The sequence below is a fragment of the Notechis scutatus genome, chromosome 1 (assembly GCF_049901735.1).
Source record: "Notechis scutatus isolate UNSWTSFEM ecotype Mainland chromosome 1, rNotScu1.2, whole genome shotgun sequence".
NCBI lineage: Eukaryota > Metazoa > Chordata > Lepidosauria > Squamata > Elapidae > Notechis > Notechis scutatus.
This window is the reverse complement of record NC_142009.1, coordinates 66,528,019-66,550,577: the sequence shown is the minus strand read 5'-3', so window position 1 is coordinate 66,550,577 and position 22,559 is coordinate 66,528,019. Positions and strand designations below refer to the sequence as shown.

The following is a 22,559-nucleotide window of genomic DNA, read 5'->3' as shown; positions in this document are numbered from 1 at the left end:
TATTCTTTCCCTGCCATGCCCACAGAACAGGTAGTAAAAAAAATTGAATCCCATCACTGTTTGTAGGTAGTAAGAAAGGAACATTTGACAAGCCCATTAAAGCTAGTTTGTGTAGTGGTTAAAGCACCAGGCTACTATTTGAAGACTTTCAGTTCTCATTCTTGGGTGTGAAATCCAGCTGGATATCTTTGAAATCTCTCTCTCTGTCTCTCTCTCTCTCTGTCTCTCTCTCTCTGTCTCTCTCTCTCTCTCTCTCTCTCTCTCTCCCTCTCCCTCCCTCGCTCCCCCCTCTAGAAAGACAGTGGTCCCTAGCCTTGTCTCCCTCTCCCTTCACAACAAAAGTTATTTCTTTGTAATCGAATAATAAATAATAAACGGGGAATGGAACACTAGGCTTCCTTGTATGGAATGGTGAAGAGTATTGTATAGATGTATATTTGGCCTGTCCCCAGTATTCTGACATCTTCATTTTCTTTCTGCTTCCTCACCCATTATATAATATTATCTCAGCTTAATATGACATTATTTCTAATTCATTTAAAACTTAGGTTAATCCATGTAATTGGCCAGAGTAAACCTCAGTACTGCCCTAACTGGGTAGAAGGATTTCAGTGGAACAATCACCAAACATTTGAATACATAGAACAGGGGTGTCAAACTCGTGTCGTCATGGTAGTGTCATATAATGTATCAGGGCTTTTTTTTCCCCTTTGCTAAACTGGGTGGAGCGGGGCCAGCATGTGATGCATATGGCCCATGGGCCGCAAGTTTTGCACCCCTGATGAAGAGGATCTATTATTAGTGGACACAACATGTGAGGCTATGAAAAGGCGTTTTTGCTTTCATAGATAAAATGGAATGAGTAACCTGTGTACTGTTGTCCCCAGAACCAGTTTTTCAGCTGTTAAAGGTTCCCAACTGGTTATGATGCTAACTGGTGAAGCAAACTAGGACTTGATGCTTTAGCTTGTACTATACTTACTTTTCTTACAAAGAGAATATTTATAGATAATCAAGCTGGCTGATAAGCAAAACCCCTTGTTGCAGTGATAGTTTTGCCATTTCATTCACTTCCTTTGATTACTACGGTATAATATTTCCATTATGGAAAAGAAAGTTTAGCACAGCATATTTTATGACTAGGGAATAAAATTCCAAAAACTTCACCATTAAGAACTAAGCAATTATAATGTAAGAACAAGCAGATCCTGTAATAATCTTAAGGAAATTGCTAAGAATGACAACAATATTGTGAAGGGAGTATTGATAAAATGTCTTTAAGTTCACATATATCATTATAATGATCTTAATCCAGGATACAAGTCACTGTGCAGTTAACATGGACTAAAATTCTTATACCTTGGCAAGATCTATTGAGGTGTAATAAATCCCTGATCCATGGTGATTAGCAGCTTTTCAGAAATAGTGAGGCAGGTACTATGAACAGGAAACAGAGATGTTACCTTAACATTTGTGGTTCCTTATTTGTGATCCATTTATGTGAAACCAAGTTCTTGCTGTGTTGACATGTTCTTTCATTAGAGCAAAAGTGTTTTCACCTTCATTGATATCCCATTAGACTAACCTATTGGTGCAGATTATGTAAAATTCACAGCCTTGGTGGATGGATATGTTGTAGATGTTTGACTGTTAATAGCTATTATGTTAATAGCTATTATATGTGTATTTCCTACCTAGCCCCAAAGATATAACCCCCTTCTCCCTCTCAGTATCAGGATTTACTAACTGTGATCAGTACTGAAAAGTGGAAGCACTGTGAACTTGGTGCTGTAGCAGTGTCAGAAGAAAAACTTGGATGGGATAAAACAAAATAGGCTGAGCATAAGGTAACATCAATATTATGAAAACAGGTAATTGTTAGATCATTCAAATCAATTAGAAATTGCAAGTGAAGGTAAATCTCTCTGTGGTGTCACCTTCTTTCAGATTTTAGAGCACTGTTTTAATAAGAACAACAGATTTTTAGCTCACAGTATTTATTTATTTATTTATCTATCTGTTTGTTTGTTTGTATTGCTGCCTATTCGCCCATGTATGCTCTGAAGTATGTGTAATTTGAGAGTGGTATCTGCTCACTTCTCCAAATATTGGTTGACATGGCAAATAGTGCAACATGGTTCAACATTCTGCGTACTCTAGTTGCTGTTGTTGTTTTGTTGTTGTTATCTTTAAGAGAAAAATAATTTTGTATTTTTCGTTCTCATGTTTATATGACAGATTGAATATAAGTCATCAATTATATTGATTGACAGTGTTAAATGTCTGTGGAGATTCTCACTCATCCAGGTCATAGTTGTCTCAAAGGTGCTTTTTCCCCCCAAAAGGCAACTGGACAGTTTTTTCTTAATGAAGAGGAGCAAAACATTTTACTCCTATCCAATAATCTTCATCAGTTGTGATTGGGAGGGGGGGTGGGAATGGAAGAACGGTATTGGGACTGGATGGTGGGACCTGGAAAAATAGGGTTCCACTCCCCCCGCCATCACAACTGATGAAGCTTTTTGGATGAGAAGCAAAACGTTTTATTCTTCTTCCTCAAGGGAAAAAAAACAGTCCAGTTCCCTTTTGGGGGGAAAATAAGGTGCGCATTTGTGTCAATGTTAAAGTACTACTTTCCTTTGATATTGTCTTTTTTGCTGTCATGTCTTTCTGATATGGTCTCATTTCATCTTTCATCTCTGTCCTGCTAGATTTATTCTTTTCATCCCAACTGAATGATGAAAAGACTTTCTGCAAAGAGCTCAGGATTCTGTCTGTTTGATCATTAGCAGAACAAATAAAACAGTACCAAATTTGGAATGGTTGAAGATGCCAGCAAAAATAAAGTCATGTTTGAAAAGGATTGGATTGGGCTGGGAAGGAAAAAAAATCTGCAAATTTATAAATATTCCTATGGGAAAGGCAGTTCAGCAGTGGGTAGATGTTGTCAATTGCTCCACGTTAAGCTGCTTTTCCAGGGTCATGGGACACAGAACATAATGCAGCTCAGTTTTTATTTTCATTGTATTTTCATTACAAACTCAAATGCAACATGAAAAGAGAGCAGAAACCACATGCACAAGCATGCAGAAGCAATACATTTACATCTAATCCTTGATTTACTATGATGATTCAAAGTTATGACAGCCATGGAACAATTTACAACACCCTCCTCAAATTTATAACCATCATACCACCTATGTAATCATGTGATTGCAATTCAGGCTTTAAGCAAATAGCTTACATTTACAACAGTTGCACTACCCTGCAGTCATATAATCCCAATTTGCAACCTTCCCAGTTAGCATCTAACAAGCAGAATCAATTGGGGAAGCCAGATTTGCTTAACAATTGTGTGATTTGCTTAATAGCCAAAGTAAAAATTATCGTAAAATGAGGTCACATAATAACTCATTTAATTACATTATCATTTCATGACCAAAATTCCAATCTCAACTGTGGTCATAAATCAAGGACTACTTGTACACCATTCTAATTAGACCCTCATATATACTTCTGTTCAATTAGGGACAACACATATGTCCCACCCAGATTACCTCTCACATATATACACTGAAGCAGCATGTACACATCTACCTATTCCAATCATCACAGATCCACACAGATGCAACATGCTACTTTATGCAGACAAAGCAAGCATGTCCTCAAATAATATTGAAGAAGCCACTGAATAACTTCATGCATGTTTCTAAAACATCCAAATAATGATGAACTCTAAACATTAAATGTGAGCATGCAACCTCTGAAAATCTAGAACACTGTGGAATTGTCTAATTTGTATCTGGGCTAAAGGTAAATGAAATTAGCAGGCCGTGGTCACATGGCATCATGCTTAAATCACAGTAATTTACTTAACAACCACAGATACAACTGACAAACTGATGTCATAAGTCAGGTGCAGTCACATGACATTTCTCTTTACAAATGCATCACTTGGCAATGGAATTGCTGATCCCAATTATGGTTAGTGAGGACTACCTGTATAGTGTTGTAAGGAAAAATATTCATTTTTAATAGGATCTGCAAAAATTACTAGAATAATTATGGTATTTCTGGGAAGGAAGATTATGGATGTTCTCTGAAGAAAGGAAAATATCTGAGATAAAGAGTAAGGAATCCTCATTCTTGATGAAATTAGATTGTTTGGTACAGTTGAGAATCCGTCATCTATATGATAATCTTTGTAAATTAAGCTTTTTTTTTTTTTCAAGAAGTTCAAATCATCAGCTGATTTTCTCCATGAATTTTAATTTTATCTTCAACAATTCATAGATATCAGAACATTTTAGGTGTTGTTGCATACATAAATAAAGATATAAATAGTAAATTTCCCTTGCTACCAGAACTTAATCTAGAATGGAATTGAATGGAAACCAGAGACTAGAGAATGGAAAACTGTCAGGACAGTACAAACTTCAGGAGTCATGTAGGAAAGGACTCATTTTCCCCCCTATTCAGATGGGTAAATTAGCAACACTTTACAGTTTTAAGCTTTCCTCACAAAAGAAGTCAAATTGGTGACTGAAGCAATACCCAGGGTTCAGTTCAAACAGGAGAGAAACCAAGGAAGAAAAGTGCTGGGTTGGATAGGGGCTCTTGACTTGCCTCCAGTCAACTTGAGTTCCTGATATGTTTGTTGCTGCACTTGAGAAACTTGAAATTTTTCAGAAAACAATATCAGAAAAGGCAAACCTATCGATGAAGTCCTGTGAATTAAATAAGGACTCTTTCAATACCTCATTGTAAAAGAAAGGCTTGCATCTCTAAAGCTTGTGCCTCTGTATAGCGAATCCAATGAAGGCTCAGGTCAGGAGGGAGTTAGTTACCTTTGACGTTGTACACCAAAGGGGAGCTGAAAAAAATTATACTAGGCTAAGATGAATTTGCAGGTAGGAAAAATTTATTTTATTTTATTTACTTATTTATTTTGTCAAGCATGCATTTGATAATATATATAAGTATAAACATGATTCTTAATACATAAAATAGATATGAATGAAAAGGAACATTAAGACAGGGACGGTAGGCATGTTGGTGTGCTTATGCACGCCCCTTACAGAACTCTTAGGCATGGGGTGAGGTCAATAGTAGACAGTCTGAGTTTAAAGTGTTTGGGGTTAGTGGAAGAAAATACAGAGTAAGGTAGAGTATTCCACCTCTATTGTATTGATCTATTGATTCTCATAGTTGAGCAGGAACTTAGATGTGCCTTTTTATAAAATTGGCTAGCAAATTTTAGAAATTATCAAATCTTACTTATAATGAGTTTTTTTTTAAGATGGAGTCTCTGAAAAACTTGAAATATTTTCAGCAGGTTTCTCACTGCCTGGGCTGAATTGCCATTTGTAAGATAAATCTCCTATGGACCTGTCTTCTATGTCTGGTCTTGTTATGTCTGTTCTCTCTTCCTTTACTTTCCCAGCCTCTACAACAATCTCTTTAACTCTCTTTGTCTTGTCAATAGCAGCAAAAGTTTCCAGGGGCTTAAATTAGAATGCTAATTTAATGCTTAGATCAACCTATGGTTAATTTTGGGACTAGCTCCAGGAAGGTTTGAAATTCAAGTTCAGCCATTCAGCTTGTTGAGTGGTCAGTTGGGCTTACTCCACCCTTGTAAGGCATTATTTGAGGGGGGGAAACAAGGCAAAATATAAATTTAAGCATTGTCTTTTCAAGTATGGAAAGGCTGAAGCCAAATGAGCTGGAGTAATTGGCCCTGAATTAATAGAATCTGTAAATATAGCTCCATATTGGCTATCTAATATTGCTCTCAAAAAGAAATGCCCTGGGCAGTACAAAGCAGTTGGAGCCAGGTTTTCAGAAAATCTGAAATACTTGCAAATTAAGAAGTCTGGAATTCTTGCAAAACCCCTATGTGGTGCATACTCCTGGTGTCCTCTTAATATATTACCGAATATGGAAGTTCATGTTACTTTTTTCACATTTATGTTCCAGTTTTACAAATCTATTGTTGTCTAAAATCTTTTAATCCTCTTTCTAAAAATTTAAAACAAATCTCTTTTGAACACAAGAGTCCAGATATGATTTGACAATTACATAAAAGCTTGGTGTAGTTTCTGCTTCTATCAGTTCATTTGTGAGGGATGATATACAATGTGTATCTAATGTAATCTCTCTTTAAAATCGAATTAACTATCCTTTTGATATCCTAAAAATCCTTTTGAGTATTTTGCATTCCTGTAGGGTTGCCTGTCTGCCTGCCTGCTTCAGCTGGATAATCATTTTTCTTGTTTATCTCTAATCCTTTTAATATTTCCTTCCTGCCCTTGTGTTACTGTACAGTACTTCTATTGTTTGGCATCAATTTCAGTGACAGCTGTAGTTGACCTCCAAGTGGAAGAAAGGTGTTTTGTATTAGATTTTAACAATATAAAAGGATGTAAGATTTTTCACTACAATATGATACACAATTTAGAAACTATTAGAGCTGTGGAAATTCTTCAAAAGAAGTGCTTCAGAACAAAGGAGTGTAGAGGAAGCTCCCTTTTTGATTATTAAAGAAGCTATGCTTTTTTTCCCAGGCTGGTACAGTTTTGAAAATTGTTCCCAGCCATCACAGTATATGCACAGCCCCTTTGCTTTTAAGAAATACATTCCATTCCAAAGCACTTTTTCCAAAGGATTTAGTTTAGTTTACTTGTTTTTTTATTGTCATTGCACCTCGTACAACGAAATCAAACACCATCTTCAGTGCACATCATGATCATGACCATGAAAATAAACACAAACACACATCCTTCACCCTCCACACATTGAACTGAAAATCCCCGACACTACACCAACACTATACTGCACTATACAGCGGAATTCAAAAGAGCTACTGCCCTGGGATAGAAGCTGTTTTTCAGCCTATTTGTCCTTGTTTTTATTATTCTGTACCATCTGCCAGATGGTAATAGTTCAAAAAAAGGGTTCCCAGGATGAGATGGATCTTTGAGAATGTTTTGAACTTTCTTAAGGCAGCGGGAGCTATAAAGCTCTGCCAAAGAGGGGAGAGGGCAACCAATGATCTTCTGGGCAATGACATTAACCCCCTGGAGTGCTTTCCTATCTGCCATTGTGCAATTGGCAAACCATACAGAGGTGCAGTATGTTAAAATGCTCTCTATGGTGCAGCAGTAGAAGGTCACCAGCAGTTTTTCATTCAGTTGTTGTTTTCTGAGAAGTCTCAGGTAGTATAACTTGCTCCACTTGGTCTCCATTGATAAGCAGGGGATAGATGTCTTATCTGTTCCTTCTATAATCCACTATAAGCTCCTTGGTCTTATTGGTGCTGAGGACCAAGTTATTGTCTCCACACCATGAAACCGGTCCACCTCATCTCAGTAGGCAGACTCATCCCCCCGAGATAACTGCCACTACTGTTGCATCATCTGCAAATTTAGCAATAGTATTACTAACATGAGTGGGAATGCAGTCATGCACATAAAGAGTATAGAGTAAGGGACTTAACACACAACCCTGTGGTGTACCAGTGTTAAGAATAAGGGCTGCAGAGGCATGATTACCTAATCTGACCCTCTGTGAGCAGCCAGACAGGAAATCCATAATCCAAAGGCAGATTGAATTAGAAAGCCCAAGGTCCAGAAGTTTAGGCACTAGTCTATGTGGAAGAATTGTGTTAAACGCAGAACTAAAATCCACAAAAAGCATCCTCAGATAGCCCCCCCCCCCCGCTGTTCTAGATGAGTCAGCATCTAGCATTTAGCACAGCCCTGATAAATATTGCCTGTTGTTACAGGTAATCCTTGATACATGACTATTCATTTAAATTCAAAGTCACAATGGCCCTGGAAAAAAGTACTTTACAACCGTACTTGCATGGAAGACCCTTGCCCCATCCACTACCATACAGTTCTGTGATCACAATTCAGGCACTTGGCAACCAACTCATAGTTATGACCATTTGCAGTATCCTGCACTCACATGATTACAATTTGTGACATTTTTTGCTGGTTTCTGGCAAAAAAAAAAGTCTGGCAAAAAAAGTGCTTTAATAAATATTATTTTATTTTATAAACACTATGATAAAACAAAAGTGTTCCCCGGTAAGAAAATGTAATATGAAATCATTGAACATCTATCATATTGGCAATTCTACTGTGCTGTACATTAACTAGCATGTCAAGTGTGGTCAAAGGTTTAGATTTTAGAGCTAGAATAAAAAATATATATATTTTACTGTAAACATAACTTGAACTAGTAAATGTTCAGTACTTATGCCTTTTCTAAAATATTTGATATATTTGCATATGACCAATCATTTTGTTGGAGATACATGCATTGTTTATTAAGATTATTTTCCAATAATCTTCATTGACAGAAATTGTCAATTGTGATAAGTTGTTTGAATTTGTAATTTTTATTTTTCATTGCTCATTTCAGACCAGTTGGATAAGCAGTTCTTTGTGCATATAAACTAGTTATTAAATTAGATATGCTCCAGATATGAATAAACATTTGTTTTTGTTTTTGTTTTCTGTACTATACAATAAGAACATCTAAAAGTTAGGAGAGAAGAAAAATATGAAAAATGGTAATCCAGATAGAGCAGCCCTATGGGCTATGAATTGTTCTCAGGCTGAGAAGAAGAAAAAATTAACCATGTTTTCCTCCCTTCTTTTTTCTGTCCATGGGTATTTTAGAGCTTAATTTTCCTGTGGATGATGTCCCAATTTTCATTTCATTTATATTATATCTGCATCTTTTCTTGTTCCTTCATACTTTTTCTGAAAGTCTAGCACTGGATAAAGTGTTGCTGATCATTATTTCAGATCTTTTTTGTCCTGTTTGTTGTTTGGTTGGTTTTTACTTTCATGGTGATACAGGATTTTTCTTTATTTTTACTATTTTATTCTTTCAGTGAAGGCAGTCATACTATATAAAAAAGAGGTCAGCAAATCATTGGTTATTTTTTGCTCTTTAAGGAACCTTAGAACCTGCATATCATTAACAGTAAAAATCACTGGCAATGCAGTAAAGATAGCTTAAAGAAAACTAGACTTATGATGGAGAAGGAGGTGATGGTTTATTTCTGCAAAATTAGAAACAATTTATAAGAGCTATAATAATCTCCAAATTGCAGACAAGAGAATAACACATGTGAGAGACAGGTGGAAAGAGAAAGATTCTCAAGGCAACTGTTACATGCCTTCAAAACTATGAGGGGCAATGCAAAGAGACCTTTGAAACATGGGACAGGTAGGACAAAGATAGAGTGGTTCCCTGCCATGCATAGGACTAACCAGTTTCAGTAGTTTGCAGTAAAGACTTTATCTGGCCACACTGTGTCAAGTATCTAAGAGATTTATGCAAAGTTCAAAAATAGTTAAAGCCTTGTAAAGTAGGAGGTTGCAGATTTACAGCTGAGTCCTCGTTCAGGTGGCCTGATGACATGGAAGCCTCTAAAATGCAGTGAGACTTGAACACTTTTGACAAATGAAAAATAATAATTAGCTAAATCAGTTGGGGGGGGGGGGAAATCAGAACGATATGTAATCAGCTGGGTTTTTTTCCAGTCTTTATATTTTACTCTAGTCCATTCCCTTCCTAAGGTAGCACTTAATATTAATACAGGATGAAAATAGGGAACAAAATCATAAGATAAATAAGCTCCCAGAATGATTTTTTTCACTATAATCTTCCTTCCATAAGATATTGAGATGTTATCATTTAGTCATTAAACGATAACAGATAACATTTCCAATTATGCATTCTTAAAGAATTCAATTGTGAAATTGTTGCTGTATTAAATAAATATTTTGAGGTTATCATGCAAAATTAATGGGAAATAATTACCCTCAGAGTACATGAATACTTCACTAAAATCCTAAAGCATTGTGCCCCATTAAAAAGTTGTAGGATTTTTCCAGACCATGCAGGATTTTTTCTAGACTAATGTTTATTGAATGTTTGCTCAGATACCCATGAGCTGCAGTTGGTGGCAGTCAAAGGAAGGGTAGGACAGAAAGTTATTTCTCAGAACTTTGACTTATGCTTAAGTCTTTGCCTCTCCATTTGTCTTGACTGCATCTGAAATAATTTTAATGGTTCAGCAACTGCACAACTGAAATAAGCAAGGATAGACTGCCCTACTAATTACTCCTAACTATTCTACTAGGAGGCATTGATATATTTTAATATTGTTTATAGAGTAATGGGTTTATTAATGCATTTAGTTATTTAAAAAGATTAAATATTGTAATAATTATGCTCCTTTGAAAAACTAAATATTGTAATAATTATACTTTTACCTCCTCCCCAGTTCTAAAGAAGATCCAGCCCTTCTCCAGTAGAGTTTGTTCTAGCAAGGATGATAGTGGTGGACATTGCATGAGTGGGGTTAAGCTAGTAAAAAGTTGATTATGTGGGTGGGGAGAGTAGGTTTTTAAAAAAGAGAATAGCTGCATCTAAATGTGAATTGACAAAAGTGAAACCAGAAAGCCAAGAAAATGCAAGATAACTTATTTGAAGTTTCTGAGAGTTATGAAGGAGTGTGCTGCAAGCTGTGTGATAACATCCAGTGCCGCTAAGTATATGAGCATTATTTGCATATCTTTGTACAAAATATGTTTTATTAACAACAATTTCTATGCATAAGAAAAGCTTTTGTTTCCAAGTAGATTTTAAAACACTGCATACTTTGTATGGAAAAGGAAAAAATGCAATTATTAACTACTCCTAATAACATATGTGGCTTATATTAGATGGCAGCAGAGTGGTCCTGTGGATTCTTGCACAAGTCCTAACTAACTATCCCAAATCCCATTAACTCTAAACTGTCTGGACAGCACACAGCCAGATGTAATAAGCTGTTCTCCGATTATACTTGGTCATAGAATGCCTGGAGAAGTCGATAGATAGATGATAGACAGATAATGTAAGCCATTTTGTATAATGGGAGAAATGTTAGAACAAGATCTGAATCAAACTAGAGAAACTATTCAACTATTATAGTATACTGCACTGGCTTATCTCACTAGCTATTTGTCCTTGCTATGAACCTTTGATTTCTCAAATCCTGTGAATGTAGAAACGGTAATAGGGAAATTTCTCATGGCTGAATCTGTGGATGCCGCTTTATGTTAATGCAAGACTACTGTAACAGAAAATGGTTATTTACTCCTAATCAGCTTTAAGATGGAGAGTGTAATGTGAAACAAAGGAAAATTAATAACTTCCCAAAAACAGGGAAATAAAATTTGAAGAACTTTTATGCTCAAATAAGCAGCATGATTTCTTTCATTCTGCTGCCATTGCTCAAACCCATTTAATCCATTAACTTAAAATGATTTTATGATCTTGTGGAATGTGCCAAAAGTTATTGTATCTGTTTGCATATGAAAAATTGCATTATCCACTTGATTTTAACAGTTTATTTAGCCTGCCTCAGTTTGTATTGCTGGTTCTGTTAGTATTAATTTTATTGCTGGTTTTGTTAGTATTTTTGGGACAGTTTGGTCTGATGGTTAAGGCACCAAGCTAGAAAGCTTAGCCATGAAAGCTGGCTAAGTCACTCATTCTCAACCCAATACACCTCACAGTATGTTGTGAGGAAAATAGGACGAACTTGTGCTGGATAAGTTTGCTACTTTGAATTATTTCTAAAAATAAAGGCCAGATACAAATAAATAATAAATAAAAAATATTTTGTATTATTGTTTGAAATAGTAGCTGTTTTATGAACTTCTGCTAAAATGAAAAGTAGTCTTCCTTAAAATAACAACTAAAGAAATAATTTAAACTCTTCCATTGGCTGAGACCAACAGTGCTGAGAAACCTGACTCAATTCACAGTAAGCTTTGTGCCAACACCCTTTGCAAGGAGCCCCACATGTAGTAAATGGTTGCAGTTCAAATAGCTGTCACTTATAATCCACCTGGGACATTATTTTTTCTTCAAAAAGATATTAAGGAATAATGTAGTCTTCATTAAGAAACAGACAAAAAGTCCAAATATGTGCAGACTTGGCTAGGCTTGTGTCCCTAAGGCAACCAAACATTTTTAGTGTTCTGTGTGATCACTGTCTTCATCTCTGTAAGGACTACAAGTGATTATCTCAATGGAATTTTGGATCAGGATATCTATTGTAAGAAAAAGATCAAGCAAGCAAACATTCATCTTTAAGGGAAATGTGCACACCTCATTTTCATGGGAATTATATTTATTAGAAATATCCCTTGTAAATCCATCTTCTTTATGAATTTTCCTGTTCTTCAAGAACCACTACTGCAATGTAATTGGCTGGGGTACGTAGCATTGTTAAAAAACATTTTATAATATGTGTGTATGGCTTTTCATTACTATGAAGCTTCAGATATCAGGTAATGTCTTCCTGACGTGTGCTTACTGTCTTGCTTTCAGAAGAAAAACCGGACTGCTCCAAAGCCCGCTGTGAAGTGCAGTTTTCTCCACGCTGTCCAGAGGACTCTATTCTGATTGAAGGCTATGCTCCCCCTGGAGAATGCTGCCCTCTTCCGAGCCGTTGTGTCTGCAATCCTGCAGGATGTTTGAGGAAGGTCTGCCAACCTGGCTATTTGAATATACTGGTTTCCAAAGCATCAGGAAAGCCAGGAGAATGCTGTGATTTCTATGAATGTAAACCAGGTAAAGCTATATAATTTAATATGGGCCTGTTCTCACTACTGATACAAAAGACTCCTAGATCATATAACATTGTTGTTTAAAACACAACAACCCTAATAATAAAGTTCCTATCAATAAAATGAGGCAAGTACTTTAAATATGACTGACCTGAACTTTTGACTATGTCAGAATTGTTCAGTCTTTGAGAGGATCCTCAAAAAGGTGGGTAAAAAAACATATTGGAAGATCAGATGAGGTAGTAGGTTATTAACCTGTGTGGTGGCATATAAATTTTATGAGGTAGTCAGATGGTCTTTTTATCTTTTGTTGATTCAAAAAAAAGACAGTCTGCAGTGAGTAGTTATCGTAATTGGCTTTGAAATCACCTTTAAAGCTATCTGCAACCATGAGTTAGTCAAACAGAAAAAAGAATCCAACCGCCTATTCTAGTTTTGTGCTGTTACAGAGGGATTCCCAATGCTCCTGCTGAATGATGAAGGCCCAGAAAAACTGATAAAAGGACTTTGTTCTAAACACAGCCATGCAGTGTAACAACTTTATTATTTTATCACCCTTATCTGTATAATAGAAAATACAGTCTGAAAATTTTATGTGGCTGGATTATGGTAGTATTTATAGTCTGAGAAGTATTCTCAACTGTTTGAAGATATATCATAGGTGTAACCACAGTTGTTTACATTCTGGCCCTTGAAGTAAATAAAATATAATCATTGGAATTAAATATTTTGGAAACTCAAAAGAATTGAGAAAAAAAGTGAGTCGCTGTAACATAGTAGTTGTGGTTAACACTTCAAGTTGCTATTGAGGAAAATCAAGTCCACTTCAGCCACGGGTTCATTAGGTGACTTCACTTCATTAGGTGGCTCATTGACTCAATCACTGTGATGGAATGTAGTGAAGAGGTGGATTCCAAGGAAGGAAGATTCCTAGAGAAGCAAAAGGCAATTCAGTCTGGATGTTATATGTGAGAGAAGGAAGGTAAAGACAGCCCCTCCCTAATAGTTATGGAATATTTGGTAGACTCGGTTTTGCAAGATTTTGTCTGTAGACATGGAACAATTAAATAATTCAGTTTGTAAGAATCCCCAGATGTCATTGTTTGTTTGGGGTCTGACAATCACTCTCTTTTGGTTCAACCTATTCCAGAGTTTTTGTTGTGGGAACAATAGGAACAATAGGAAGGAGTGCAGTGTATGCCATCTTGAACTCCTATATGTAAGACAGGATATAAATCTAACAAATTAGAATCAGTGGAAGTATGATCTCAAAGAGATAATGTTCTAGAGGGTAAGCACCAGTGGTGGGATTTAATTTTTTTTTACGACCAGTTCTATGATTGTGGCTTGGTGGGCTTGGCAGGGGAAGGATACTGTAAAATCTCCTGTCAGAGGTGGATATTTGCCAGTTCTCTGAACTACTCAAAATTTTCGCTACCGGTTGTCCAGAACTGGTCAGAACCTGCTGAATACCACCTCTGGTAGGTACCATGATAGAAAGAGTTCTCTTCCTGACACTCCCTCACAAAAAGGCCCCTGTGCTCGCCTCTCCTACCAGATCTAATAGGAAAGAAAGATATCATTGGGATGGTTCAATAAGTAAACCAGTCTAAAGCCATGAAAGGTTTTGAAGGTAACTACCAGCATTTTGAAAGAATACTGCTAGCCAATTCAGCTCACAAAACATATCTATCTATCTCTATATGTGTGTGTGTGTGTGTGTGTGTTTTCTGAGGATTTCGCGGGTATTTGTATGTGGATCTTTGGTTATTCAGGTTTTCTCCCGCGTAAAATTGGAAGTATCTTGGCAATGTTTCGATGAAATCTCATTCGTCATCTTCAGGCTTGTGTCTTCGGCTTTGTGCTTCTCAGAGTAATGTGAGCTTGCAGCTGCTTCTTCCTTTCAACTGCTAGTGGGAATGTGATTTGATTGGGTGGGGGCTTGGCTGTGTTCTGATTGGGTGGGGGTGTGTTCTGTTCAGGTGGGGGCTTGCTTGTGCTCAGGTTAGTCTTAGTTGCCGGGGGGATTTGAGCTGGTGAGCTGTGTTCCTGTTGTTTCGCTTCCCGTTCGTGGTCATGCCACATCTTCATGGTGGGTGTCCGTTCGCTTCATGTATGGGTCGGAGGAGTTTGAAGCGGGTAGTGATGCAGCTGCGGTACGACTTCTGGTCCGTGGTCGTGTCTCATCATCTGTGTGGGTGTGAGTCTGTTTTCTACATGGAGGTGTGGTGGTAGCATCTTGTGTGGCCCTCGTGGGTGTGGGTCTGGTGTCATCGTTCATGTTAGGTACTCGTTTGTTAGTGAGGGCGGGTTTCCAAATGGCTAGTAGGCGGGAGGTATCATCTCATTTATTCATGCTGTGTGGGCGTTTTTCTATCTCTATGGCTTCTCTGATTATTCTGTTGTTGAAGTGTTCGGTTTTGGCGATAGTTCTGGTATTTTTAAAGTCAATCTCATGTCCTGTGGTTTTGAGGTGTTGGACCAGGGAAGAGGTTGGTTCTTCTTTTTTGATTGAGTTCTTGTGTTCTTCAATGCGTGCACTTATTCTTCTGTTGGTTTGTCTGATGTATGTGGTGGGGCTGGCGGTGCATGGGATTTCGTATACTCCTTGGTTTTCTAACTCGATTCTGTCTTTAGGGTTTCTTAGGATGGTGGATATTTTTCTGTTTGTGCAGAATGCTGTCTTAATGTTGTATTTTTGAAGGATCTTGCTGATTTTGTCTGTAGTGCCTTTTATATATGGGAGGAGGGCTTTGCCGTTCTCTTGTTCTCTGTCTTGGATTTTGGTTTCTTTTTGGATTAGGTGGGTAATCTTCTTTCTTTGAAATCCATTGGCTGTTAGTACGTTAGTGAGAGTGTGTAGTTCAGTTTTTAGGTATTGTTCGTCGGCTAAGCATTTTGTTCTGGAGATGAGTGTCTCGACTACGGAATTGATCTGTGCTGGGTGGTGGTGTGAGAGTGCGTGTAGATACCGATTTGTATGTGTTTTCTTCTGGTAGATGGTGTGTCCTAGGGAGCCATTGGATTTTTTGTATACTAAGACATCTAGGAAGGGAAGTTGATTGTTAGCTTCTGTTTCCATGGTGAATTGTATTTTGGGGTGTAGGCTGTTGAGATGTGTGAGGAAGTTGTTCAGTTTTTCTTTCCTGTGTGGCCAGATTATGAAGGTGTCATCTATGTATCTGAGCCAGAGTTTGGGTTTGTGATCATATTTTTGTGGAGCTTGCGTTTCAAAGTGTTCCATGTAGAGGTTTGCAATGACAGGTGAGAGGGGTGATCCCATTGGTGCTCCTTCTATTTGTTTGTATTTTTGTCCACTGTAGGTGAAGTATGTATTGGATAGGCAGTGGTTGGTCAGATCGAGGATGTGCTTGGGGGGGTTGTATTTGTTTTGGATGGCTGTCAAGGCTTCTTTTATTGGCACTTGGGTGAAGAGGGATATGACATCGAAGCTCACTAGTAGGTTGCTGGGCTGTAAGTTTTGTTTCTTTATGATCTCAATGAACTGGAATGAGTTTCTTACGTGTGAGTTGATGGATTATGCATGGATTCCCACCTACCAGCCATTTGGAAACCCGCCCTCACTAACAAACGAGTACCTAACATGAACAATGACACCAGACCCACACCGACGAGGGCCACACAAGATGCTACCACCACACCTCCACATACAAAACAGACTCACACTCACACAGATGATGAGACACGACCACAGACCAGAAGCCGTACCGCAGCTGCATCACTACCCACTTCAAACCCCTCCGACCCATATATGAAGCGAATGGACACCCACCATGAAGATGTGACACGACCATGAACGCGAAGCCAAACAACAGGATCACAGCTCACCAGCTCAAATCCCCCGGCAACTAAGACTAACCTGAGCACAACCAAGCCCCCACCTGAATAGAACACACCCCCAGCCAATCAGAACACAGCCAATCCCCCAACCAATCAGAACACAGCCAAATCCCCACCCAATCAAGTCACACCCCCACTAGCAGTTAAAAGGAAGAAGCAGCTCCAAGCTCACATTACTCCGAGAAGCACAAAGCCGAAGACACAAGCCTGAAGATGACGAATGAGATTTCGTCGAAACGTTGCCAAGATACTTCCAATTTTACGTGGGAGAAAACCCGAATAACCAAATATATGTGTGTGTGTGTGTGTGTGTGTGTGTTTTCTTAAGTTTTCACGGGTACTTACATGTATGGTATTCAGCTTTGTTCGGGTATTTTCCCACGTCATTATAGTTGTGCTTTTAAAGTTGTAGCACTTTAAAAGCACAACTATAATGACGTGGGAAAATACCCGAACAAAGCTGAATACCATAGATAGATAGATGGATGGATGGATGGATGGATGGATGGATGGATGGATGGATGGATAGATCGATCGATATATACTATTCAGCTTTGTTCAGGTATTTTCCCACGTCATTATAGTTGTGCTTTTAAAGTTGTAGCAACATTTCGGCAGAATCTCATCTGCCATCATCAGGCTTCTGTATTGTGTTCGTATGTGAGTCCCCCCAAAAATATTGAGTATGCCGGTATAAATCTAGACACCTATACACTGGGGTGAGATTCAAATTTCTTAACAACCAATTATATGGGCCTGGCCTAATTTGTGGGTGTGGCTTGATGGTCATGTGACTGGGTGGGCGTGGCTTGCTGACTGGGTGTGGCTAGGTGGGCATGTGACTGGCAATCCAAATATAAGTGGTCCTCGCTTAATGGCCAGTTGCTTAACAAGTGTTCTAATTTACGACTGGCCTCCCCAGAGCTACTTGACCTGTTTTTGGTGTTTTGACAGCGATACATACACACACATACTTATGACCAGTTACAACATCCCACATAGTCTTGTGACTGAGGTTTTCTATGTTTTTTGCTAGTTTCCAACAGTTCCTTCTGGTTTCCAGTTAAAAATGCCCATTCCTCCATTTATATATTTCCAGTTGTTAACTTTGTTTTCCTTTTCAAAGATTTTCATCTTTTTATTCATTAATTTTCATATTCATTCAACCTTTCTAATGCTTTCTGCAAATTGTTAAGCTTGTCAGCCAACAATACAGTATCATCTGCATTCAAAAGTATAGCCACATTGGTGGTTCCAACTAACACTTCTCTAGTGTCATCCTCAGTTTTCCCTTTATCCATAAATGTATTTAACAGTGAAAGGAAACATCTCATATCCTTAATATTTTCCCTGTTCACTAAACTAGTTCATTTATTCTCACCACATTCTTTGTTTCCATTATATAATGCTTTTAACATATTCAGCAACAAGGCATAATATTTATGCAAAACATCCCATTATTCTAGCCTATTAACTTCCTCATATTAATTTTCCAAAAATGTACAGTAAGTTTTCTTTCCCACATTCATACATTTTTCAGTGTCCCACTAAATCTAGTCTGCACATCCCTTGCCTGGTATAAAGCTTTACTGTACTTCCCAAAAATTTCTTGACATGTTCCCAAGCAAGATTAGCAAACTTGTGTAGATCTTCCAGCATGGATAATAGGATCCCAAAATCATGCATCATTTAGCACCTGCATTACAACAAATATGATTGATATAAATGACTGATTTTTAGGAATGTATGGGTTGGCTCTAATCTGATACAAATCATCAGTCCAATTCAGATTATTGACCTGACATAATTCAACTATGCAGATCTATTCAAAGGCAGTTAATTTGAAAATAATTGAGTTTGGCAATTCAGTTGTATTGGCCATGAATCAAAAAAACTAAATAAAATATCTCACAGCCCTACTCTTTACATTTATAATAATTCAACAACTAATTTTAAAATACAATGTGTATCACTTAATATTTATACTGTGGTGTACATTGTGATGTGATTGATTAAAATCTCATCAGGTTGGTGTCAATCTTTAGCAACTATATGAATAGATTTTCTGCAGAATGGCCTGATTCAACTTGAATTTTTAGGTCTCTTAATGATGCTGTCATTGGTTTCCTAATAGAATTTATCCAACATACTGCTTGCTCTCCTTTTCTTCTTTTTCTTTTAACTGTTCCAGGTATTATAGACATCAAAGGAATGATGTCTCCACACAGTGTGTCCAGAATAATAGACATGAAGCTATATAATATTTAAATACCTTGAATGAGAACTCTGGCTTGATTTGTTCAACAGTGTATTTGTTTATTTTTCTGGTTGTGTGTGATATTACTAAAAGTCTTCTCCGGCAGCAGAGTTCAAATGATATATAGCTGATGAAGTTTATCACTATGCTTTCTAAAAAGAGATTATTTCATTCTTTTCTTTACCTTAATTGTTTCCTACCAGTGTTCAGCGTGGACTGTAGTACAGTGGAATGCCCTCCTGTCCAACAAGTTGCCTGTCCTTTGGATAGCTATGAAACTCAAGTCAGGCTGACAGCTGATGGATGCTGCACTCTTCCCACAAGGTTTGTTATATCTGATGTCATAGTATCACAGTCACGTAGTATACCGACACTAAACTTGTGACAGAAAAAAGTCAAGTATATTAGTATACTGATTATTAAGTTACTATGTTAACTAATGTTATTTAATAAAGAATGTTGGGTTTCAAATGGAAGATTTTCTAGACTGAATAATCATTCTATGAAAAGTGTTAATGACAACCTGGAATAGCTTTCTTTCAGTCCTGTGTTTTGAGGAAAATCTATTTTGAAAAAAACAAAAATACAGCTTTAATATGAAACATTTGTGGCATGTATAAATAGGCTTTATGGCTATCAAATTTGATACTTCGGGTTACCCTAAAATCTTTAAAGTATTATGTTGGGTCATCTCAGTACCAAGATGTATTTTCAGCATATCCTATATGTCAAGGAGCTGTATATGTTTTTTTTAGATTAACAGCTGTAAGATATAACATGTGATACATTATATTACTCAAATATAGTATTTTACTTTAAATTTCTAAAATTTCACTTTACAAATAGTGTGCTCTCTGTGTGACAGATTATTCAGGCACCACTTCAACCATTTGTGGGAAAAAGAATCAAGAATCTTGAAACTCTCTAGAAACTGATTCTGAAATGTATGGTTGTCCCAGTATTCTTCCTGCCTTTAGCCCTGTTATAGATTCATAGAGTATTCTTAAGTAGAGCTTTGCTAGTACATTTTCTATAGGGAAAAAATGTAAGTCTGGCTTCTACTATAAAATAATCCTCTACTCTTGTCTCTGTCCCTGTAGTCAAGATGAAGACTTTGTCAGCATGTACCCATGCATACTTAAAGAAAAAAGTATTAACAGAGCTCTTGAATTCATCACAATCTATTGGCAGCCTTGTTTCAGTCATCTAAATTAGGGTTGTCAAAGTCAGGCCCACGTAGCCAGATGCAGCCCACAAAGTGCTTAATCTGGTCCGTGGGGCTGCCCTGGAAATAGCAAAGGACTGTCCCGCGGTGACTCTGCCAGCCAAAACTCGGCAGAGCTCTCGGGCCACCACAGGCGCCTCCAACATGAGTGACATTGAGATGGGCCATGCCCACCCTGGCCACGCCCACCCACCCCTCCAAGGTCAAACACAACCCTAATGTAGCCCTCAGTGAAATCAAATTTGACACACCTGATCTAAATGATTTTAAAACTTTAACCTGGGTTCATCATTGAGAAACATGTTTGCAAAAACTATTGAGTAATGCAAAGTTATATAAAATAAGGTATATTCTACCTTGGTGAGTTTCTTTCAAAAAAAATCTGATGTGCCTTTATTTTAGAATCCAATAATTTATACAATTGCTTCTATTTAGCAATAACACTTAGACTTATATATCACTTCAGAGGGCTTTATAGCGCTCTTTAAGCAATTTACAGAGTCAGCCTATTGATCCCAACAATCTGGGACCTCATTTTACAGACCTAGGAAGAATGGAAGGCTGAGTCAACCTTGAGCCAATGTAAATTGAATTGCTGGCAGTTGGCAGAATTAGCCTGCAATACTGCATTCTAACCACTGCAACACAACAGCTCCTTAAGATTTTTAATATCTTAAGTTGTTTTCAATATATCACATATATTAATAGCAGTTATTATCATACAGTTTGATGTTATTTTCAGGGAGCTTCTAATTCAGTACCCTCTCTATTAATATTTTATTTTTTCCAGTGTTGTCTATATGTGTGAGGTGATGGTAATATTCTAAAGATTAGAATTAGTTATCTGCTTGAAAGATTCGCTTAATTAATCATTCCATGAATTTCATAAATCTAGTTGTGTTCTTCTACTGTAAATTTTTAAATAACATGGAAAGATCATTAAAAATCTGATATGAAATGTGGATAGAAATTGAACTGCAAGATCATTTATCATACTTTTTAAATTAATGTATTTTATTAGATCAGTATAATGTCTAGTAAGCTATACTTTAGGATAAGCTTTAGCTTGAATAATTTTCATTTAAGTTGCTGTCTTTTCTTTCCAAAACACAGATTCCAGAAATGTCTGGAGATAGAAGAATTAATTGTTAATATTAAATATTAATTTATTTGATTACTATTAATAAAAGTTTCAACTTTACAAAAGAAATTCTGAATTCACTATTATTGAAGAAACAGTTCACCTTCAAAGAGTTAGTGAAACACTATAATAGTTAAAAATAATAATGAATAAGACTGAAAAATACAGAGGCTGGTCCGCCATCCTTCTCTGTTTTTCTTAACTCATCTCTTCAGAAGGAATGTGTGTGTGTGTGTGTGTGTGTGTGTGTGTGTGTATTATATACACACACACACACATATACATATACATATATATATACACACACATATACATACACATACATACATACATACACACACACACACACACACACTGCTCAAAAAAATAAAGGGAACACAAAAATAAGACATCCTAGATCTGAATGAATGAAATATTCTTATTAAATACTTTGTTCATTACGTAGTTGAATGTGCTGACAACAAAATCACACAAAAAATATAAATGGAAATCAAATTTAGCAACCCATGGAGGTCTGGATTTGGAGTTACACTCAAAATTAAAGTGGAAAAAAACACTACAGGCTGATCCAACTTTGATGTAATGTCCTTAAAACAAGTCAAAATGAAGCTCAGTAGTATGTGTGGCCTCCACGTGCCTGTATGACCTCCCTACAACCTCCTGATGAGGTGGCGGATGGTCTCCTGAGGGATCTCCCCCCACAGCTGGACTAAAGCATCCCCGAACTCCTGGACAGTCTGTGGTGCAACGTGGTGTTGGTGGATGGAGCGAGACATGATGTCCCAGATGTGCTCAGTTAGATTCAGGTCTGGGGAATGGGCAGGCCAGTCCATAGCATCAATGCCTTCGTCTTGCAGGAACTGCTGACACACTTCAGCCACATGAGGTCTAGCATTGTCTTGCATTAGGAGGAACCCAGGACCAACCGCACCAGCATATGGTCTCACAAGGGGTCTGAGGATCTCATCTTGGTACCTAATGACAGTCAGGGTACCTCTGGTGAGCACATGGAGGGCTGTGCGCCCCCCTAAAGAAATGCCACCCCACACCATTACTGACCCACTGCCAAACTGGCCATGCTGGAGGATGTTGCAGGCAGCAGAATGTTCTCCACGGCATCCCCAGACCCTGTCACGTCTGTCACATGTGCTCAATGTGAACCTGCTTTCATCTGTGAAGAGCACAGGATGCCAGTGGCGAATTTGCCAATCATGGTGTTCTCTGGCAAATGCCAAACGTCCTGCACAGTGTTGGGCTGTAAGCACAACCCCCACCTGTGGACGTCGGGCCCTCATACCACCCTCATGGAGTCTGTTTCTGACCGTTTGAGCAGCCACATGCACATTTGTGGCCCACTGGAGGTCATTGTGCGGGGCTCTGGCAATGCTCCTCCTGTCCCTCCTTGCACAAAGGCGGAGGTAGCGGTCCTGA

The 22,559-nt window shown here is 37.7% G+C and overlaps 1 protein-coding gene across 2 annotated transcripts in view; it reads left to right on the top strand.

Moving 5' to 3' along the window:
* Positions 1 to 22,559, top strand: part of CRIM1 (cysteine rich transmembrane BMP regulator 1) — a 153,952-nt gene that overhangs the window by 80,195 nt on the left and 51,198 nt on the right. For both annotated transcript variants that reach the window (XM_026669349.2, XM_026669350.2), the window contains 2 exons: positions 12,406 to 12,648; positions 18,966 to 19,086. In XM_026669349.2, coding sequence (XP_026525134.2) covers positions 12,406 to 12,648; positions 18,966 to 19,086 — 364 coding nt within the window. The remainder of the gene's footprint in view (positions 1 to 12,405; positions 12,649 to 18,965; positions 19,087 to 22,559) is intronic.